General features: G+C 40.7%; 1 protein-coding gene across 1 annotated transcript; it reads right to left on the bottom strand.

Moving 5' to 3' along the window:
* Positions 1-6982: 6982 nt before the first annotated feature.
* slc35d3 (solute carrier family 35 member D3) lies at positions 6983-20895 on the bottom strand. The gene is made up of 4 exons (XM_084378321.1): positions 20419-20895; positions 15167-15377; positions 10316-10473; positions 6983-9752 (listed from the first exon to the last, which is right to left on the bottom strand). Exons 1-4 carry the CDS (start codon positions 20641-20643, stop codon positions 9006-9008), a joined length of 1341 nt encoding a protein of 446 aa, XP_084234447.1. The 5' UTR covers positions 20644-20895; the 3' UTR covers positions 6983-9005.
* Between the last annotated feature and the right edge of the window lie 1911 nt (positions 20896-22806).

Raw genomic sequence — 22806 nt, 5'->3', positions numbered from 1 at the left:
TATTCAGTCCCAAAATAACTTATTAATAATAATAATAAATAAAGTTTATTGTTGGAGCAGCTGATGAAAGTGAGCATTGTCTCAGGTACTTACACGCTCTTTACCAATATCATTCCCAGCATGAAAACATTTTGAATTTAATACAGGTCACGAGAACACAGCATTTGGACATTCCTAATTTTCCAGTTAAGACATGTGGGACATGTTGGTATTATTCTTGTTTTAGAAGAATTCTCTGGAGGCATATACAGCGTTTACAAAACATGATCTCCTTCCTGTTTTCGGTCAGCTCTGTCTGTTGCCCAGAAAACAGTTTGCGAGGCTGTTGTAGAGATGATTGTACAAAGAAAAGCCCATATTTGCTTTAAAACATTGGAAAAGACTTTAATATCAGGTTTCAAATGCCAACCTATTTAGAAAGCTGGTTGAACGGATGAAGGACAGCGGTTGGGTTCCTTAATCTGAGTATGCGCGACTACATGTGAACGGGAATATTAGTCGAATTTTCATTTTCATTCCTTATTGATACAGCTTATAAGGAATACTGTGTTTACTTCTCGTACTCGTACTTCTCTACTGTCAGAATACGGGCCAAAAACAGAATCATTTGTGCATGTAAAGGTACTGTAGTAGCTGATTTACAGGTAAAGAGACGTGTAGCTGTCTTCAAAAGTTTAAAACATTTAGTTGAAAGGTTTATTTTTTCAGATGCAATGGCTTTCTACAGAATCTCCTGGACTTATTTCTGAGAAACCTCATCCTAACCCTAACTCAGATGTAAAAGCCAGGACATCCAAATTCCAGAAGCTTCAACACTACAAATGTAATGACGCAGAAATATAAACCACGTTCACACCAGTTTTTTAAGCACAGGTAAACCTGCTAAAAATACCAACCTTTCCACTACCAGGAGATGAATTTGCCTTACTGTTTTATTTTCTTTCCTTGTTTGTGATGTTCGTCATCACACATGCTGAAGCAGATCGTATACCCCATCAGACTTTATCCGGAAGAGATTAAAAAGTCTTAATCAAAAACATTTCTTAAATTTTTTCCCCAAGCTGATGGTGCTAAAAAGTGAGACATCTGCCATCTCTCTCATCACTGTTGAGAGTTGCACATGCTCAGTAACAGTCAGGCAGCTGGCAGGGATCACGACTTTAGTAGCAAACTATTCTAACTCTAACTTTACAACTTGTACATTGATCAGTTTATAGAAAACATGTATAGTAATTGTGTAGTGAGACGCTTAGTGGTGGTGACATGTAAATCATGTGACTGTGATGTCATCTGTTTATAGCCTAACATTGGCTTTTTACTGCTAGAGATTTAATTTATGCTTAGAAAATCATAAAAGTGGTGTTCATCTGTGAAGATTATCTTACTGAACAAAATGTGTAAGTATCATAAACTTGTGTTTATTTTCTGCAATAATCCAAAATCCAACAGAATAAACCTCATAGGCTCTTTGTCGAGAGAACCAGAGCGATGCTAACTTCCAGGTTAGCCTACAAAAATACATCATCCCAGAAGCACTCTATGTGATGTTGGTCACTTTTTAATATCTTTAACTTTCAGTCTAACAGTCTTTCTTATAAAGTCAGCGTTGACTGAACGATGTCCGAGCTGCTTGAACAGAGACGATAATGTATTAAACCAGTGTCAGCGTGCATCACAGCACCGTGGCTGATGAAGGGCGGTGTCGTGTTTTTATCACAGCTGATCGCAGCTGGAGCTGATAAACACCTGTGTCTTCTGCAGAGTCAGAGATTATATCTTCACAGTGAAGACAAAAGATGTTAGTGGGTCTTTGTCCAGTGAATCCATGATAACTCTAAATGCATTTAAATATGTTATAAGGCCAAATTCTAACGTTCAATTTCTGTTTTTGAGTTGACACATTAAACTATAATGTAGTCTACGGTCAGAGCTTGTTTTTAGTCTTGGTAAAAGCTAGAATAAGTTCTCAGGTTAGGAAAATCATTATGTTAACGATGGACCTCACAAGTATGGTACAGATTTGTGTGTGTGGGCCTTGTTAGCATGAATGCACAGTGAACTGCTCTCATTGACCTCGTCAATACCAAGCTGTCAATAAGAGTGACTGCACAATAGAAAGCATTAACCTCTGACTCTACAAATTAGCACATTGGCACATTAACATTCCTGCAGGTTTCACTGTTGCTCCAGAGGGACTTCAGACATGATTATTTTCGCAGTAAATTCATGGTACATTTTTGATTTCTGAGCAGTTTTGTTGGATCTCAAAAATTCATCTTTCTTCTTAGTCCTTGTATCATGTCAGTGTTACAGTTAAAGATCCAAAACAGCTTATAAACAGTTTTATACCATAACACAGCTTAAGAGGACAAACTGCTAACACTAAAGCTACCTACACTTAGGCATGCATCAGCCTTTAAGAAAACACCCTCATCAATCACCGTGTCAGAAACATCCACACATCATGAAGTGGAAAAAAGTGCGAACATCTTATTCAGCAAGGTTTTCCTTTTAATTGTATTTTTGGAATAAAGGTCAAATTTTCTTGAGTGCAGAAGCGCTGAGTCGATGCTACCAGTGACCTACATGGATTTAATAATAAAAATGTTGATATGGCGTTGGAGGTGGAGCCCCGCTCATTCCTATGAAAGCTGCTCAGTGGTGCATGAAGCCAAAAAAGCTTGACTACCCAGGTAAAAATTTAACTGGATCTTCCACGCACTAGAGACTTCCAGTTAAGCGCTAATCGTGGCGGCTAACTTGAATGTTACAGCAACTTGCAGTAGAGCGTTCAGACCAGCCCAGTCTCCAAGGTATAATGTAAGCAGTGTGCAGCATGCAGGACACTTGGGGATATGTCCACCTGTTTTTATTGCATCAAAAGCAGGTGTTTTAAAGGACACCAGGAGACATTTCCAGATGTTTTTGTGGTGACAAAACCAGCTATTTTTCACAGGAAGTCGGACCAATCTCCACCCATGATTGTGGTGAACAGAACGGGTATTTTAAGCCAAACTATGATGTTTTGCGAACCCTAGCCAAGTGTTATTTGTGCCTAAACCTAACCAGAGCATAAGCACTGGGAGAGAGAAATAGAAAATCCAACTTAACAGACTAGCTAACATTTATCCTGGTGACTGTGTTGGAGAATATGTGTTGATATGTGTGTTTTGTTTTAAGATTAGATTTATTTTATAAATCTAACTTAAATTTTATCTCATTTAAAGAAATCTGCTCGTTTCACAAAGTTTCATGACACCAGGCTGTTTATTTACTCGTCACTCTTCCAACATGCTGCTGTGTCCAAAAAACAATTTCATCACTTCGAATCTTTTTAGTCGGGGACAGTTAGAATACAGTACATTCACTTGAGCTCAAATTGTTTGTACAGCGAGAGAAACAAACAGTAACACTGACAGAGAAACAAACATACAGATGTACCAATTTGCATTTAACTGCAACGAACACACAAAACTTCAACAGTAATTCCCATAGTAATTTTCTAGAAGGATTCCTGGAAAGAACAGTGATTAATAGTTGGGAAAATGTGAGTTGCAAGCTCCATTAAAACCCATTATTCACTCATTATTTTACACTTTTACTCTTCACTTACTGTTCTCCTCGTACAAAACAACCATAAATAATAATAAAATGGCTCCATACAGCCACGAGATCCCAAAGTGGTTTGAAAAGACATTTTTTAAACCCTCTTAAAGCCGAAACTTCACTTCAGCTGCAAACTACAAGTGTTGACTCCAAACCAGTTTATTTTGGCTCAAGAAAGGGTGTAAATAACGTCTTTTCAAATCACTATGGGATGTCTGGGCTTCCAGAGATGAGCTGTTTGGAGGCATTTCATGTTTTTTTTGGTTGTTTTTACGTCCCCAGCTACTTTGCTGTATAGGAGGATGCTGCAATGCTCTTTTGTAGACTACGAAACTTCACCTGACTTTCCATCAGCATGAGGGAGGAGATAATGACTGAATTTTACTTTTTGTGTGAACTCATCCTATAAACCCAACCCATGTTCAGCTGGCCTGCTGTGCACTGATTAAAAGACTCATCAAGAGAAAGATTATGGCAGCAATTCAGTGGAATCAATTAACCGGAGGTGTGTTGATTGAACTCCTCATTTTCTTCCCAGGAAACATGATAGCAAATTATCAGGAAGTTGTCGAAGTGTAAACTGAATCTTAATTTTGCTGGCTCGAATGTACTTTAGTCAAGAAAGGAGTGTCAAGAGCATTAAAGAGGGGAACCCTTAGAATGATTGAATGTCAGCTGCCTCACAAGAAACTTTGTCAGAATATGACTTGTACCTGCAGGTTTCAGGTGCAATATGTAGGACTTTTAGTTTGAAACATTTAAAAAATAATTAGAATAATCAACACAATGTGAAAATGACAGTATTGGCATTATCTCAAAAACATCTATGTATTACAGAGGTTTCTAGTGAAATTAGCATGCTAACCAGCTAGCCCTGGGGCTGAAAACCTCTTTTACCTGGTGGTCCAAAACTCCTGTGCCAGCAGTGTAAACAAGACTTCCTCGGTACCCCGGCTAGCTGCATGGCTAACTGAGCTAACAAGCTAACGTCAGCTACAGTCATGGATGTATAGAATACAGTTAGCAGCAGTAAGCGGTTACTCTGGTGATACGCTGCCCCCTATTTGTTTGGAGTATGGGTGGCCAATCTGACGAAGTGCACCTTTAAGAAGGAAAAGCAAATACATTCATGCACTTTTGGCGTCTTGAATCACATTTACAAAAAGTCTAAATTAATTCATTGGTACATGTTCAGCCCTCAGTGAGGCTCCACCTCGGTCACAACATCCAAACCTTGACACTTTTATTGAAACATTACAAATCAGTTAATCGTGGTGGTGCCGCCCGACTCACTCAGAAACACACCGAAAACACCATACAAGTCACACGTCATGCTTTCACAACTATAGTTATCTTTTTAGCAAAAAGTTAATGGCCAGAACAACATGTGAACCAGGCTGCTGCAAACAGCCCACACCCTGCTTACTGCAGCTCGAGGGGACATCAGATCTTTTGTAGCGTTAAATGAAGTTTGGGGACTGTGAGAAGAGAAATCAATATCGATCAATATCACTGGTTGACAGCTTTCTTTCTCCACACAATTCAAGTCGCCGGTGGCTTTGTCTTTGTGGAAGGAGACAGGAGATTAATGTTTCCAGGTCGGAGTTAAATACAGAAACAAAGAGGCTGAGGACACAGGAGATAGAGTGCTGCGGATCAATCTTCAACACTACTACGTACACACCAAACTGTGTGTATCAAACGTGGGTATTTTACCAAAAACTGTCAAGAAAACAAAGAATGCTTTGTGATTTTTCTTTTGATATTTCCTGATTTAAAATCAGTTTCTGGAGCAACACTCAACAGGTCATTGTTTTCTATGTAAGCCCCCACACCATCAACGTCTTGTCTCATTTCCAGACGCCGAACCAGATCACCTCTCAAGAAAAGCCCAGTTTTATCACATTCTCTTCCCACAGTGGCAAATCCATGCGACCAACCTGACTACTACTTGACATGACTGAGACGTAGCTGCTTCTTTACAAAATTTTGCAAAAACAGCCTCATATTCCTAATCGCCTGTCTTACAGTTTTACATGCGCTTCTAAACAGATTTGAGCTGCCTGCAACTGAGATGTCATCTTTTCTGTCCTGTCTGTTCAGGAAATCTTAAAACGTCAACATTTTCAAACAAGTTTGGTGGAAAGCTCAGGCATCTTTTTTGGTGAGGATGCAGAAACTTTTTAAGGGATTTCTCCACAGCTCAAGTATTATTTTATGAACTTCTCTGAATTTTCTTACTCAACAAAAATAAAAATGCAACACTTTTGTTTTTCTTCCATCTTTCACAGGTTGAAGTGAAGAATTTAAGGTATATTAATCCAAATCATGATGTTCTCCTAACCCTTACCAAGCGATTTTTGTGCCCAAACCTAATCAGAGCATAAGCACAGCATTGTGACAAGAAGGAAAGAGAAAATTAAACAAACGTAAAGTTACAACATAAAGCTTCTAGTGTTTAATGCTAAGCTAAGCTAACCATGTCCCGACTCCAGCTCTTTACAGTCATGAGCGAGGCATCCATTTGAACATTTCACTCTCAGCAAGAATGCAGCAAGCAAACATTTTTATACATTTTATAAATTAGTTTTCTCTTTCCTCTCTTTGACTTATATCACGTTTCCTGGCTTGATTCTGACTTTCTGTTCAAGCTGCATCACACTAGATGTGATGACAAAATGGTGAATCCACCGTTAGTAGATTACACACACTTGCTCCCAGCATTAATAGTTTTTGGGTCACGTGGTCTAACCAGAGCTGTGACCTGATTAAACAGCAGCTGATCCCAGCAATCTACTTCCACCACCTTTTCTCAAGATGCCTGTAATGAATCAGGAGAGGAATAGGGAAGGGATAATCCTCAACAAGGTGTGCATTGGAGAATGTAACTGCACAACAAAGAGGCAACCGCTCTCTGCTTTGTGTTGGACGCCTCTGCACAGACCTCACTGTGGGCAGGAATTAGTGGCAACTGAACTGGAGGTGATAAAAAAAACGTAATAAATGTTCACAGTCAGATTTATGGAATATTTACAGTTACAAAGACGTTTTTCCTGAAAGTGCCGTATTTTGAAAAGTGGCAGAGATGTCAGACCTTGGTACTGCAGCAAGTCAGTAACCCTAACCCTTCATTTGGTTGAATGTATTGGACATAAGTAAAAGCTTATGCTGCTAATTTTAATAGGTTTACTTTTGTATAAGCACACGTCCGTGGGTACAAGGACCACTTTCACACTTTCTCAATTTAGGAATGCTACACCAACAAACAGGACAGATCTCTGGATCTGGACTCTGGACAATTGGATCCCCTTTTGGTTTTGGTTTCTCTATGGCACCTTGGGCGTTGTGCCAGAAGACTAAAAACTTGGTTTTGCAGGACGTAGCAGTGCACACTTCAGCTAGCTCTGTGACCGTCTCAGCTGGTGCTCTGACTGCATGTTGTTTTTTAATAATTTGTGTATTTGTCCCCTTCTATGTGCGTGGAAGATGATATTCTGTCTTGTAAGACCATTTGGGTGGCTTTATGAGAAGACTTCTCCTGGAAAAGTAAAAAAAATGCTGAATTATCACTGGCTGACTGGACTGTGTGAATGACTTTTGTGTTGATGACCAAGTTTGCGTATGAAATTACAGTTTTGTTTTATGGCTTTTTACTGTTAGACTTGGCGAATTTATTGGTTTTATTCAAAGCCACTTTTCAGTCACAGTTTGGTTAGATTTAGGTGATATAACTACTCTGGTTAGGTTTTAGAAAAGCTCTTGGTCTGGATTATATTAATAAATCAGCATTCACTTTTGGTTTTGCATGGGACTGGAGGAGTGAGGATCACAACAAAGAAAGATCATCTTTGTTTGACGTTAGAAGTGACGACAAAAAGCGCATGAGGCACCCAACACTGTGACGCAGGACAAGGACGCCACCTGGGGCGAAATACTGTGTTTTTACGGAGTCCTGTGCCAGAAAGGTGTCAATGCATGCTCATAATGTTCTTCTCTGGTGTTTGACGCATCGCGGTGTTGACTTTATCTTGTTTCTATTTACTTTTTTCTGCGTTTGCAATCGTTTTTGGGTTCTTGTGTGTACGAAGATATTTTGTAAAATGAGTTCATGTGGACAGGATTTTTTTTTATAACAGAGGGAGAAAATATCTGCTTACAAAAATATCCATATCAGTACAGACCAGGCCTAAGAGCACTTGATTTCACCCAAAAAGGGGCATGGTCGTTCTGATGACGTAAATTTGGCGTACACCTGCTCTTATCTATGCTCCAGCCTGACAAGCTAGCAGTTACCTCGCCATGCTTACTAGTTTGCTATCCAGCCCTGTGGGTAGTCGTTACATCACCAATAGCACCACCTTTTTCTGCGAGGTCGTATGGAGGAATCTTGCTGCATCACTGTGTGTCATGGTAACATTATTAGTGGCACCACTAGGAGGGAAACAAGAAGGATAAAATAAGTGACGTACGAGAAGAAAGTTATATTAAAGCCCAACATAATGCCACATTATTATTTTTTCACTCAATTTCTCTTCATACATCAAAACGGGTGCAGTAAACCAGCAGGAAACAAGTGTAACAGTGACCCTGCAGGGTACAAACAGACACAATCAGACTCATTCACACTCAAACAAACAACCCCAGTGTGACACAGCCATAGAGTAGTTAGCATTTTGTGGCCAGAGCATGCTTTTACAAGTGAATAACCTTGATCTGATCCACATCTTCATCCGTCCAGCCCGTCAGAAAACAAGAATTCACCCAGGGGACAACGTGACAAAAAGAAACTTTCAGTGGTCTGCTGTTTGTTTGCTGTTCCCTGATTGGATGCAATCCAATGCAATTTTTTTTAAATGTATTTATTTCTTTTTTTTACAAGACCTGTTGTTTGAGAGGCTGGCTAATCAGTGGGGGACACAAACCAAAACCAAATCATGCTACACCGTGGTTGGCCTGGTCCCCGCCAGACGCCACGGAGCTGAAAGAGACAAGAGGCAGAATTTATCACCGACAGGCAGCTTCACCCAAAACTCTTCATCCACTTCTCTCCACCAGGAACCTCTTTTTACCCTCGTCATGAACAAAGAAAATTACTTTCTGTTTCCTGCTTTCAACAAAACTGCAAGGCTGTTTGTTGCATTCAAAGCCTTGAGTGATGAAACTCAACTTTTTAGCGCTTAAGCGTGGGCTTTCATTGAGGTATCACAGAAACAACAGCAGTGTTTCCAACAAGCATTTGTCCAGCACCGCCAACGCTAATGAAAGAGATCCCCGGTGGAAACAGAGCTTTCGTCTTTATTTTTTCTTCTGCTCTCATTTCTTCAGCATGTTCATGTTTTTTATCCTCTAATTCATTCCAGTTTTGTTTTCTAAAGTCAGTTCAGGTCTCTGTCCCACCCTTACGGACTCTGCTGCTCCATGTTGTCAATCAAAGGGTCTTTCTTCATAAACTGCAGATGTCTGATGGACCTCCACACCCCGACATAGCTGTCACTAACCGACTGACCGGGGGTGGTGTTCTCCTTTTGGAGGTGCTCCCTCTGCATCTCCAGCGCCTCCTTTTCTGTCATGACGCAGGATTTCATGCCTGAATCTCTGTCTCCGTGTTTCTCATCTCCTGTCCACACCTCTCCATTAGCCAATCCAGCTGGCGCTGCCTCCTTCCCGTCACCGCTCAGCACTCCCTCCATCTCTGGATTTCCAGGATCAGATCCGTCACCATCTGCAGGTCCGTCGCCGCTCAGCGGTGGTTTCTCTCGGTACGGCTCCCCAGGTAGCGCACCATCCTTCCCGGCCTCCTCCAGGTCCTCGTACAAGCTCTTTTTCTTCATCTCAAAGTATTTCACCACGCAGTAGGTGATGGAGCCGACAGTGTTGACCACCACGCCGCCGATGAACAGCCCAGTCGGCGCAACGTCGGTGAAGGCTAGCATGCCGACTGTGATGGTGGCGATGCTCTTGACCACGCCGACGAAGCTGGTGGTGACGGCAGAGTTGATGTAGGTGCAGTGCAGCGTGGTGAAGTTCATGGCGCAGCCGATGAAGACGCAGAGGACGAAGATGCATGTGATGTGCGGGTCCTTCCAGCCCTCGTACGACCACATGCTGATGGTGTCCATGGAGATGATGGAGCACACCAGAAGCACCTGAGAGAGACAACAAAAAAACGTGAGAAAGTTAGAGACAAAACAAGAGGACGGAGGAGAAGAGAGGAGGTAGAGAAAGAGACAAAGAGGAGAAAGAGCAAAGAGATAGAGACGATCATGAGAGGCAGCAATGAATCAGATCAAGGAGGAAGAGAAAAGATGAAAGGAAGCAAAAGGAGAGAAACTGAATAGAAATGGAGTAATGGCAAAAAACTGTGAGATTTCGAGGACAAAAAAGGAAAAGATAAAGAGAGCAAAAGAAGTTAAAAAGGAAAAGGAACTGAAACCAAAAAAGAAGAATTTGAAAGGAAATAAAGGAAACAAGAGGAAAAGAGATTATGAAAGAGAAGAAAAGGAAGCAATAACAAAAACAGAAAGAGAGACCAATATGTGGAAGTAAAAGAGATGTGAAGTCAAAGAAAGAAACAAAAAGGGCAGTAAAGGAAAATGTAATAGTTGAAGAAAACAAGGGAAAAGGAGCAAAAGACAAGCAAAAACAGAAATCAAAGAAGTAAAACTTTATTGCAAACTTCTCAGAGGGAATCAGTGCAGACAGTCCTCACCGGTGAGGCCATGATGGCGATGGCGTACTGCGCTGTGAGCGGCCCGTACTCGCTGTCCAGACTGCTCTTCTGGATCAGGACCAGGTAAGACGCGTGGATGATGACCGCCAACACGCCGGTGACATAACCGAAGGGATCGCCAGTGAGATCACCAGCACCTGAGGAGGAACGTTCAAATCGTGAGGATGCAAAATGAACAAATGTTTCTGTAATATTTAGTTTTAGTTAGTTAGTTAGATTTTAGGCACAAATATGTTAAAATCCATGTCAAATAAAAGTCAACTCATACTGTGCTTTGTCGTTACACCACGACAAAGCACAGGTGTGCACTCCATTTCATCAAAAACTCTTAGATTCCCGTGTCGAACATTTGCCCCGATGAGGGTCGAGTCTGCTTCATTAGTACACGTATTGGACCTTTACATCTGATCCGTTCTGGTATCAGTCTTCTCAAAACAGGGAATAATAAAAATAGAAGAGGACAGACAGAGAGGAGGAGTGTGGGCGTTTTAAGGTGGGAAATATGAGGAAGAGATGATGAAAGAAGTCATAAAATGGAGCAGGAGGAGGACGAGACGGAGAGTTAATCCTGTGTGAGTCTGTGTGTAGGCTGGAAACTTGCATTGAAACTGGGAAAGCCACAGAAAGCAGCTGCTCTCACCAAAAATACACAAAAATCTCGACCAAACGCGTGTGTGACATTCAAAGTAGATAAAACAAAAGCTTAGATTCAAACTGAGCTTCCATTTGGATTAAAACTGTCATTTGCAAACATTTTAGAAATGTTTATACAATAAAAACGTTTATTATCTGGTGGAAATGCGTCTGAATCTACATTTTGATTCTCGAGGGACAGCAACTTTCCACTGAAATCGAAGGCAGTAAAAATGAAAGATGTTCACTCTGTTTTATGTGCAATCTGATTGAAATGCTGCATAAAATCAATCAGAATCAATAATTTTAATGACTTCTCATACATGAGCATCGTAGATCTGCTCAGTCAGACAATAAACATCATCAGATGAGATTGGCTCATGTTTTCGATAATGTGTACATCAGTTTTATAACCATGATTGATCCCATGAAGACATGACAGACATTCATTTATATGCAGCAACAACACATGATTTCTTTCCAGAGAGAGAAAAGTTGATTGACTCTTTGCCAAAACACACCTCACCAAAACATGTTGTTTGTTTCATGTATCAGTTTTATATAAAAGTTGGTCGAAAACAACATTTGGTGCAGACCCAGCTCATTTTTAAAATATATTTTTTATTATTATTTTAGAAAGTATGACTACTTTTTAAGTTATTTTTACTAACTGACTGTTGAAATGAAATAATATCAGTAACTTGTGACCACGGTAAACTCACATCCAATAAGACAGCTGATCAGACACTGTGATTGGCTCGTTACTGCCGGTCCTCATCTAAACAAACAAATAATAATATAAGGTCGACTGTGAAAGCGGCTTATAACGACTCTCATTTACACTTCTTGTTAGTTCACCTCTAGTGGCCGTAGTAATATTCCTGCATTCTACTGCGAGTCATAGTCAAGTTGATATTTCTGAGTCATATGGATTTCCGACTTTATTAAAGCAGTAAAGGAGGAGGTTGGGTGACAGGTAATGGTTGTCTGATGTCACACATCAATGGCAGCACCTATGAGGTGGGGGTATCATGTGTTTATAGACAACAGTATTCCTATTAGGCGAATGAATGGAGTATTTAAATATGTTTCCAGGTATAAAAGGTGTGAAATAAAATGTATTTGGTGTCTGTTCCCTCCTCTTGTGTGAACACTTGCCAAAGAGACATTTTGTTTTACTCGGCCAAGGTTCTTTTTAACCTTTAGGGCCGTGCACCTGGAACACTTGGAAGTTGGAAATTACAACCAGGAAATTTTGACATTCTGACTTTAACTGGAGCGCAGCATATCACCCAGGAGACAGCTGTTCTGTTCCCGTGTGAAACCATAAGTCAACAGTGAGTTATTTTCCCTTCAGCCCCTTTCACATATGACCACCGGACAATATCCAGAGAGTCAGATCAGGATACACAACAGGAGATCGTTCATGTCAGACATGTTCACACATATTGGAAATACTCTGTATGGTTTGGGCGAGGGACAGCACCTGGGTAGGAGGCTGAGGACTGCTTAGTAATGATGACTGTTTTTACGTTTATATAAAAAACGTATCTGCAATATCAAAGAAAGAGTGGAAAGTAAAATACAGGCAAGCAGAGAAGAGTATGAAGCATTTTGGATCTGTGTCCAGCAGCAGCGTGAGAGAACGAGCAGGGAAATATTATGAGCAGATGTCAGAACAGTTCAAACGCTATTTTTGCATGTTCCAATGTACGTTTGAGTATGTGTTACTAGAACAGACGATTACACGTGCTCAACATGTCCACTCCTACGGGTAAACTCTGGATAAATCCACAGTTACAGTGTATGTGTGAAAGGGGCTTTAGTAATGTAAGTAATGTATGTTGTTCCACTGTGTCAACTGAAGTTCCATAAGTAAACTTAGTTATTTTAACACAAACCACAATGTTTTTTCCGAAACCTAACCAGGTACACCCAACAAAAATATAAACGCAACACTTGTGGGGTTTTTTTGTTTTTCTTCCCCCTCTCAGGAGGTGTTTTTTGGCCACTAAGGCTAGGTGATGTGTGATTTTGGGCTATATAAATATATATAAAAAAGACTGACTTGTTTTTGCTCCCATTTTTGAAGTTTGAACAAGATGTATGATGATGTATTCTTTTTAATGCACACAAACATTCCTGCAGTCAACATGCAGACTTCACGCTCCCATGAGACTTGCGGCATCTGTGGCATTGTGTTGTGTGATAAAACTGCATTGTGAACAGTCCAAACACACCTGCGCACTAATCATGCTGTTTAATCAGCATCTTGATATGTCACACCTGCCACGTGAATGGAATATCTTGTCAAAGGAGAAGTGCTCACTAACACAGATTTAAACACATTTGTGCTCAAAATCTGAGCGAAATTATTCTTTGTGTGTATTAAAGCATCTTTTTTTACGATCAAGAAGAAAACAGGAATAACATTTTAAATTAGTCTGGAGATATTTTATATTTTTCTTTTTGGGAATTCATCTGCAGAAATCGAGCCCAAGCCAACAGTGAATTTATCTACTAACAAGAACATATTACATGTTGACAAAATTACATTATCCCACTTGATTAATCCGCAAAAGACGTGTAGAAGATAGAGAAAAGGCGATTATCACCGAGATTAAACCCAGAATGATGAATACGTCCATTAGATTCATATTCTGCACATTTCACACTTCGTATTTTCGACCCCCCTCCTGCCTGAGAAACACTGAGAGCCGTGGCTGCGGAGATTGATTCAGGAAATGAATTATCTGTAGGTTTTCTGTTTGTGACTTCAGGATCATTAACAGTAATGAAAGAGAGAAATTTACTGCTGGGAAAGATGACTCAAGGTTTTTTACAGGACCAGAATTTACTGCGACGGTTAAGCTGCTTCACGTACGAGGAGAAGCTGTTCATTTCAGCCCAGTCTATATGCTAATATGATGTTAGCAGTAAACGCTTCTGCAAACCACAGATACGTCCTGACTCAAGGGACACGTTTGAAAATGAAAATGCATTTGTGTGAAGTTAGAAAGAAGTGAGCTGACCAGACCTCTGTCACTGCTCCTCATCTCTACTTGAGGCTACAGGCTACATTAGCCGCTCCTGGCATAACTCAGCCAAATCTGCAACCCTTCTGTCTGCAGCTGGGTTGCATCGTGGGTTATGTAGGAACAGTGTCGGGGGCAACTTGTAACAAAGTAATCTAATACGAGTACTTGGAATACTTTTTTCTTGTAACGAGTAATGTAACGCATTAGTCCTGCAATTCAAGTAATCCATTATATAGTTACTTTTCTCATAAAAATTAATCCGTTACTGGACAAGTTGCCGTCTTTTCCTTTCCCGTGTCGCCCCAAAAATAAAATAAAATCCCTGAAGAATTTGCTCTGTTTCAGTTTGTCTCTTGCTGCTCAGCTGGCAGAAGGTAAACCTACAGTTGTGTCAGTGCGCATGCGTAGCTAGCTTCAGTGTAGCGAGATGGCAGAGAGGAAAGCATTAACTTTGTGGAAATATTCCCATTATTTTTACTTTTGGACAAAAACAATATAGCGGCGAAAGTTTAACTGTTTGTATGTAGGAATGTGTTTTGAAAAAAAAAGCCCTTCACTTTCATCGTATTTGTGGCTTTATTGTTTCTATGTAAGCACTCATAGTTTACGGGTTCATTAGTTGCATTATTTAACATCAAATACTCGCGAGAAGCCTGTGTTGTGTTGTTTTCATTGACACAGCTGTGTCTAACACTGTATGCCTCTGCACAGCGCGCTGTCAGATTGTTAGAGCTGTAAATGTTATATTGCTTCTGTCATTCCTATTATTAGGCTGCAGAGTTACTGATTGTGGGCTGTAAAGAAGGCTACAACATGACGGTAGAGTCAATACATTCAAAGGTACAGGTACATTTTCTCAGTAGATAACGCAGTAACGTAATGAGTTACTTAAAGTAACGTTAAAGTTACGTTACCCAACATTGTGTAGGAATAAGGTTTTGACAAGGAAGAGAATGTGACAAATCTCTGGTTCTGCTCCACCAATTATGATCCTTTTTTCAACAAACTGTCCATTTTCATCAGACAGTGCAAAGCTAAATTACAACAGTACAAAAATAGTGACAATTTAGGAAAGCTAAGTCACTTCATGCTGCAGAGCTATCACAGAAAGACAGTGTCATGGGAGTGTGTGTACTACATGTGGATGCGGTGTGTTTACCAGCCAGTGCAGCTCCAGCGGTGGTGATGACCACAGCGGTCACCACGCCGATGGACGGGATGCCATTCCTCAGCACACACACGCCGATGCTGAGTGTGAAGAGCGGCAGGCAGCGTTTGAACACGACGTACATGGGCAGGCTGAGGCCACGCAGAGACCACAGAGTGAGAGTGGACTGCAGCGTGGAGAGGATACACACTGAGGCAAACTCCTGCACAGAGAACAAGGCACACACACTTGAGAGGGGGTTGTGTTATCTTATAGTCGCTCTCTGGCTGCTTACCCCGATGTTAATGACTGCAGCCCGTAATCTAGCCAAAAACAAGTTTAAACAGTAAGATTTATTGATTCACCTTGTGGGGACCAGCTTCAGGCTTCTATGGGGACTCATCCCCCCCATATGGGAGATACGTCCCCATAGTGTCGCTGTGTCCCTGCAATGTGAGTAACAAACATAGATACAAATACATTGTGACTTTGTGAGGCTCTAATGCATATTTTTAAAAAAAAGAAAGAAAAAAAAGTGCCACGTTCAAATAGCCTTATATGCCACATTATCCTTAATGTTTGCAACAATGTTCAAACCAGATGAATTGCAAGTTTACTCCAACGTTTCATTTGGATGTCTGTTGTTATAACTTCAGTAGAAACATCAAATGACACGTCAAAGAATGAGGAAGGAAGTCTGCAAATGTGACTAAACATAACATGAAAAATAGACTTTAACACATTACCCCCGAGTGGCAGAAATGACATACTGTGGCTTTAAATCTCATGAGTTTACATTAGTTTCAAGCAGACCTGCGTTTTCTTTTGTGAAATCAGAACAGGACAGCATTTTACAGTAAGCGTGATCCAATTCCATTAAACAAGCAAGTTGAAAGAAAAAGTTTCATTGGTCTGTTTTCCAAAAGAAGGTTAATGTGAGGTTAATCTGCCTCTTTAACATCAACTTCATTGTGGAGATTCCATAACCGAGCTGTAGCTACCTGCTACCTCTAGGACTGATTCAATTCTTCAGGACCTTGATTCACCAAGGAGCTTGAATCAGTTCAGAGATCTATGTTGATTCAACCGTGATGCTATTTTTAAGAAAACCTTCATACATTTTTATGTAGCAACAGCAGTAGTAGCCTTCTTCATCTTCATCCAGATGGTTAACAGATGAAGATCAGTTTAACTCTTTGATCCAGAGCAAAATTACAATGATTGCCACTAAATCTTGTTCACAGTCGTGGTCTCCTGGAGAAGAATTCCAATGAGTTTGTTCATTTTTCATCCAACAGTTCACAGTTTTCTCTTGTCCATCACGTCAGTTTGCGACAGGCTACTGCAGCTGTAAGACTAATTCATGCTTATCCAGCATGCTAGTTGTGTGAAGAGATCTGATTGAGGATGATGTAGCAGATGTATAGCCAGAGGCGACACTTTCAGGACATACGCTCGATCATCTGTCGTATCTGACTGTGAATAAACTGTGTGGAATGATATTTTTAAGTCTTTCGTTCAGCTCACTGTCGCAGAGTGAATAGCTTGTTGACTGTACTCACAATGTTTTTTTTTTCTGTTCTGTTCTGCACGTTTTAAAGTTTTGGCTGACTTCAGTCCAAAAATGACTTCATTCGGAGCCAGAGTCTTTCAGAGGTGGCTGGAGTCCACATATTGTCTCCTATCAAAGTAAAAAGTATCCCTCTGAGGGACATTTCTACCGGCCATTTCTGTGCAAAGCAAACCGAAGTGCACGTCACATTGGACTGGATTATTACAGAAAATAATGAAACAAGTTTATGATACTTACACTTTTCGTTAGGCGAGATCATCTTCACCAATGAACAGCACTTTTGTGATATTCGAAGCATAAATGAAATCTCTAGAAGTTAAACAGGCTACATCACGGTCACTGACTTTAACGTCACCACCACTAAGCGTCTCACTACACAATTACTGTACATGTTTTTCTATAAACTGATCAATGTACAAGTTGTAAAGTAAGAGTTGGAATAGTTTGTAACCAAAGTGGGCTTGTAAAGACAAACTAGTGAGTAGATGATTCTTGTAAGAGCTTTATAATTAAATTGTGGGACAGTTAGTGATGTATTTTATGTCATAGAACAAAACATATAAATATCTTCAGTCTGTGGTAACCACAGACCTTATTTCAGGCATTTAACTGAACACTAATTCATAAAGCTCAGACTTTGAGACGAGGGAACTGGATGTGCAAAAATGCTAACAGATTTCCAGGTTTCAGGACTACAGACTACACCACTCTATAGTGTTACTGTGTTGTGTTGGAGATGTGAGGGTATCTCTACTGAGATTGACCACAAACATTCTCCCTGCACCATCTAAACTGTAGCATTTCATTAACTCACTGTCATTAAGTGTTTGGAAATTATATGGAGTTCTTCTGGTTTCCTCCATACACATACGTATGTAAGATAGCTCAGTTAGCTGTGCAGCTTGCAGACTGGACGGTGTGTTGGAGCACCAGGGGAGAGTTGGTGCTTACACCTCTACCACGGGAGCTTTGGAACGGGAGGGGCTGGGGCCAAGGATGTTATATTACAGCCTGACACATTCATTCCTATGAAAGCTGCTCAGTGGCATTTTGAAGCCAAAAAAAAGAATCGACTGCCCAGGTATGAAAATATCAGGAATTTCCATGTTGTGCGACCCATAGAGACTTCCGCCGACCAAGCTGGCTAGCTTCCTGCTTAGCGCCCGGCTAACTTGAATGGAGATAAAATAATTGAATTGTGCGACTTTCCAAATGTTATTGGACCAAATGGCTCAAATTATGACAGTGAAACGAGACATTTCCCGGGGGTTGTATCCAGACCCTTCTTTCACAATGTAAGCTTATGGGAAAAAATCTTTTTGGGTCCCAATGAATCACATGACGATGTAATTACACAGTCTGGCCACTATGAAAACTGGCCTCAAAGCCTGACACTCTTCCTGGGGGCCAGCTAGTTAGCAACTTAAGTAAATACTCTTCAACATATTGACAGTGTTATTCTTCCTTCCTTTTCAACTAGAATTTTACATATGGCACCTTTAAATGTACATCAGAAGTATCACTTTTGCCTTCTTTTGCATATTCACTTTAGCGCAATTTTACAGCTGCAGGTGAAAAACGGGAATAAGAGGATTGTGAAGTAAGAAAGTAACTGTAATCCAACAGGCTTCAACTACTTTAACTACTTTATAAGTTAGTTAATTTTTAATTTATGTGTCATGCCAATATCTGGCCCATACCACATGCGATTACAAGACTAATACCAAACGTGTGTCATCATCCAGCTTATCACATATCAGCATAAATAAATAAATTAAATAAATTAAATTACAAAATACTGTATCACCAGGGAAAAAAAGAAGAACAACACATATATGAAATCAGAAATTTCAAATGAATTGTACAGTGAAAGTAAATTCTACAAATCTAAAGTTCATCTCTATTCTCACCTCCCATGCTAGTATAAATGTTTCACATGTAAACAGCCAGCTTAATATTTCTGCATTAATATCTGTTTTTATGTAACGGAACACAATTCTGCACAGATCGCCATGAAAAGGGCAGAAGGAAACAAAATGGAACTCGTTTCCTGTATCAGCCAAACAGCACCCAGAGCAATCCGCCTGTCTTCCTCCAGACTGACACACTGTCCAGTTTCAACCATAGGTGGTAAAATACCAGATCTCAACTGAGCTCATGAAGATCTTTGCTTTTTAGTTCAAATTAAATAAAACACAATTCTCAGTGCCATATTCACATATTATCATTGTAAAGTCCATAAATCATCAGCACAGACTCTCTGAACATACAGATGTCATTCATTATTAAGAAATCAGAGAACAATACACACACGTCTTGGCCAAGGCCCAGTCATCTGCTTATCTTTCTTGTCAGCCTATTTTCTTCCATATCAAGTCACCTGTTCCATAACTAGGCTGTACATATCTCCCAGCGAGCCTCACATGGTTCCCAACAAGCGTCTCTCTTTGGTGCATATTTACGCGCCTTGAGAAACAATCTCATAGCGCTGTTATGGACTGATTCACACAGTGGGACCGCAGCAGACAATCACGCAGAGGACAGGACACTACTGTAATGTTGTCTAACAAGAAAAACTAAGCCGATGCAGGTTTATGTTTGTCTTTCAGATCAAATTTAAAGGTGCACGCTGTAGTTTTGGAGAACAAACTGTCTTTGTTTTCGCTACTGAATAAACTGAATAAACAAACTGACCTTAAAGGACAACACAATTTCATACTGTCTTACTTTGTTTATATTTGGTGGACCCTGCCACCTTTCTAGCTTCAAACAGTGGTGTAGGACCTTATTTCCCTCTGAGAACAGTTTGTTTATTCACTTATGGGAAAAAAAAATATCTCTGAGTTTGAATTATTACCTCATTATTATTGTAAATATTCAAATTCTGATTTTTTAATTATTATTTTCAAAAACGACATAGTGCACCTTTAAGGGCTAATATCATCACTAGGAGCAACTCTTAGTACTAGGAAGCTTCATGAGTACGCACCCCTGGTGAGCGTCAGCTTTTAAAGAATTTTAGAAATAAACAGAAGCTTGGGAATAGGTCTGTAGTAAAGTAAAACTGTGGTACTTAGGAGGGGTATGTGAGGGAAGACACTGGCTGTCTTAACATATTCTGGTATGCAGCCTGAGAACAGAGATCAGTTGATAATACGGACAAGTCCGGGGGAAATACTGGTAAGACCTCTTTAAGAAATTTAGCAGGGATCATATCAACAGGGATCTTCTTTTCCTCTGAGAACAGCTTGTTTATTAAGTCATGGAACAAATACATATTTCTGAGTTTGTATTATTACCTCATTAATATTGTAAATATTAAAAGTTTGAGTATCAGTTTGAATTCCTTCTCCAAAACTACACAGTGCTCCTTTAATTTGAGAATAAGTAACTGTAATCCAACAGGCTCCAACTACTTTAACTATGATTTTTTTATTTAAAAAGAAAAAAAAAGCCGGTGAAGGTTTTTATTTGCCTTTTTAACCAGATTTGAGCATATTAAGTACAACATTTATGGAGATTCTTTTTTATTTTGGTATCGCATCATTTTAATGATAAAACTCGACCAGCTACACTTCTGAAGATGGACCTCTATCAGTTTCAAGTATGTTGTTATAATTTCAGCCTTGTACTATGATCATTTGCAGAGACAAACATCCACAGAAAGCTCCCTGCTCCGGTCACTTTTTACCTTGGACAGCTGCACGCTGAACGCGGGGATCTGGATCTTCCCGCACCGCCTGAGGGTCTCCAGAGTGAGCGCCGCGGTGCTGCTGGTCAGGAGCTGGATGAGCGTCAGGAAGTTGAAGTGATAATTACTGATGAGGAACTTAAGCAAGATGTTGAGGGAGCCGGAGAAAACGCCGTGCGCAACGGCCACGGAAATCCCCAACATCCGGCTCTTGAACACGTCCATGGTGCTTTGCTGGTTCCTCAAAGAGGACAGAGCGCAGAGAGTCCGATCAGTGCCGGCGGTGCCCTTAACGGACCGGTTTGGAGAGGACTGCCCTGGGAGGTGAGGGGGAGGGTTTGGTTTTTACGCACAGCTGCGGCGCACTGCTGCCGGACGGAGGACCGCGAGGAGAGGAAGGACGTGAGGCTGTGAGAAGCCCACGTTTGTGCCGAGAGTGCGGGGGAAAGAGTCTGCATCCAGGAGCTTTCAGTGCCAAAAAAAAGTGAGTTTCAGCTACATTTAATAAAAATATATAAAAACATTTTTTGTTTTACTTCACGCTCACTCATCATCACCGGCAGCAGGAGACTTCATCAGGGACTTTTTTCTTTGCGCTTCTGTCCCAGAAAGAAAAAAGAAAACCGATAAGTATCAGAGAGACGCAGAGGGGGAGAAAAAAAGGAGAAGAAGTGATTCCCCGGGAGTAGAAGCTGCCGGAGAGTACAGTAGAAGCGCAGGAGCTGTACAGTAGAGGGGAGGTCGTCTTCTGAGAGCGCTGCCAGTGAAATATGACATTTTGCCGCAGCGCTTGGCTGTGTACCCAAGGGGGGGTGAGAGAGAGAGAGAGAGAGAGAGAGAGGGCGGTGAGAGAGAGGGGGAGGGTTAGAGAGAGAGAGAGAGAGAGAGAGGCTTTGACTTTTAACCTCCTTTATTAAAACATGTCTACAAAATCCCAGCTGTCACACCAACATCTGTCACTCCGCAACTTCTTGTGGTTGAAAATTAAAGTTTTTTATGACAATTTTTACTCTGTAGCATAAAAGCAAAGACAAACTTTCTGCCTGAATTGTGATGTCGGGATTACATTCTACTGACTGCATGTCTTATCAGGCAATCAGTAACTGAATCAGAATACAGTCTTATAGGAACCCTCCCAATTCTGCACGTGTCCATGACGTTCACATTACATGAATATGAGCTGACTTTCATGAAGGTTGCCAAGCCAGAGACCAGTGATTGAGTTACAGAACATATATACACATATTAATACACAAATAAACATCTTTTGAATCTGTGTCAGGGTGAATGTAAGCGGCATCTTCATATCAAAAGTTCAACATCAGGGAAACTGTCCATCAACTCTGACTGTGTGAGCACCAAGCATCGATGTTATAAACACAGAGTCCGCCTCTCCTCGTCCAGCTGCAGTTCTGCGCTCTGTTGACACTTTCCGAGTGCAACAGCTTGATCCAACATGTAGTGGTGGAGACAGGTCTCTGTGGGCACAACAGTCTCTGATTTTATGTTGTTTTGCAGCCTAAGTTCCATTTTATCCATTTCCTTTTCCTGTGACCAGACATTAGCCAGGAGCAGCCTTAAACCAAGCCGGATTAGCATGGCTCTTATTCTGACTCTCTTCCTCCCTGGGGCGGTCCCAGGGTGAAAGAGAGTAAAGTCAGGTTGGAATGTTCGAAAGACGCCGTGGGTCGTGATGGTCTCAAAGTCTGCTGCTCTTAATCCAAAACACCCGCTTTCTTCTCAAATGATGATGACAGTCATCGGTTGACGGTTAAAAAAACAAAAATGTAGCTTAATTTGGAGGAGCTACCAGCCGCTGCGGCCGCCGCTGGCATAGTTGTTGAGATATTTCTGTCAGGACTAAAGTGGTGGACCGACCGCCTGCAGGTGGAAACAAAATCATCATAAACTAAGAACCAAAGACTCACTGCATCATTCATCACACTTTAGTTAGTCGTTAGTTTCCTTGTTTTGTGCAAGTAAAACAGCGGTACACCTGTGGTGCTGCCGTCTCTGTGGAACACAGAGCTCTTCTTCTGTTTACCTTCACTGAGCTCTCCCATCGCTCTTCTAACAGTTCAATTAAGTTCAGTTCAAATCTGCTTTATTGGCGTGACGGATAAAGGATTTAAATCTCACCAAAGCCTCTGTGGGGATGGAATGAATCAGAAAATGAACAGATACAAGATTAAATAATCAACAGATTCTGCAAAAGCACATTAACATGTAGAAGCAGCTGAGAATGTTCAGTATGAGAGAACCTGGTGCACATAGTCTGTAAAATCTTCAAATGCCTTCGGTGTGGTCATTTCCGGTCATTTAAAAACAGCCAATAATCACACTGGAGAAGCAAGAAACAGAAAGTCTACTTGATTTGTTTTCATGTTT

The sequence above is a fragment of the Pagrus pagrus genome (genome assembly GCF_965226575.1).
Source record: "Pagrus pagrus genome assembly, chromosome: 16".
NCBI lineage: Eukaryota > Metazoa > Chordata > Actinopteri > Spariformes > Sparidae > Pagrus > Pagrus pagrus.
Note: the sequence above shows the minus strand (reverse complement) of the source record. Positions and strands in the feature narration are given on the sequence as shown.

Excerpts from the sequence above, each read along its gene's own strand:
- slc35d3 (XM_084378321.1), bottom strand. The coding sequence starts at position 20,643 with ATGGACGTGTTCAAGAGCCGGATGTTGGGGATTTCCGTGGCCGTTGCG. Across the intron at positions 10,474-15,166 it reads CGCTGGAGCTGCACTGGCTG|GTGCTGGTGATCTCACTGGC; the intron begins GTAAACACACCG and ends GTTCCTCCTCAG. Across the intron at positions 9,753-10,315 it reads TCGCCATCATGGCCTCACCG|GTGCTTCTGGTGTGCTCCAT; the intron begins GTGAGGACTGTC and ends TGTCTCTCTCAG.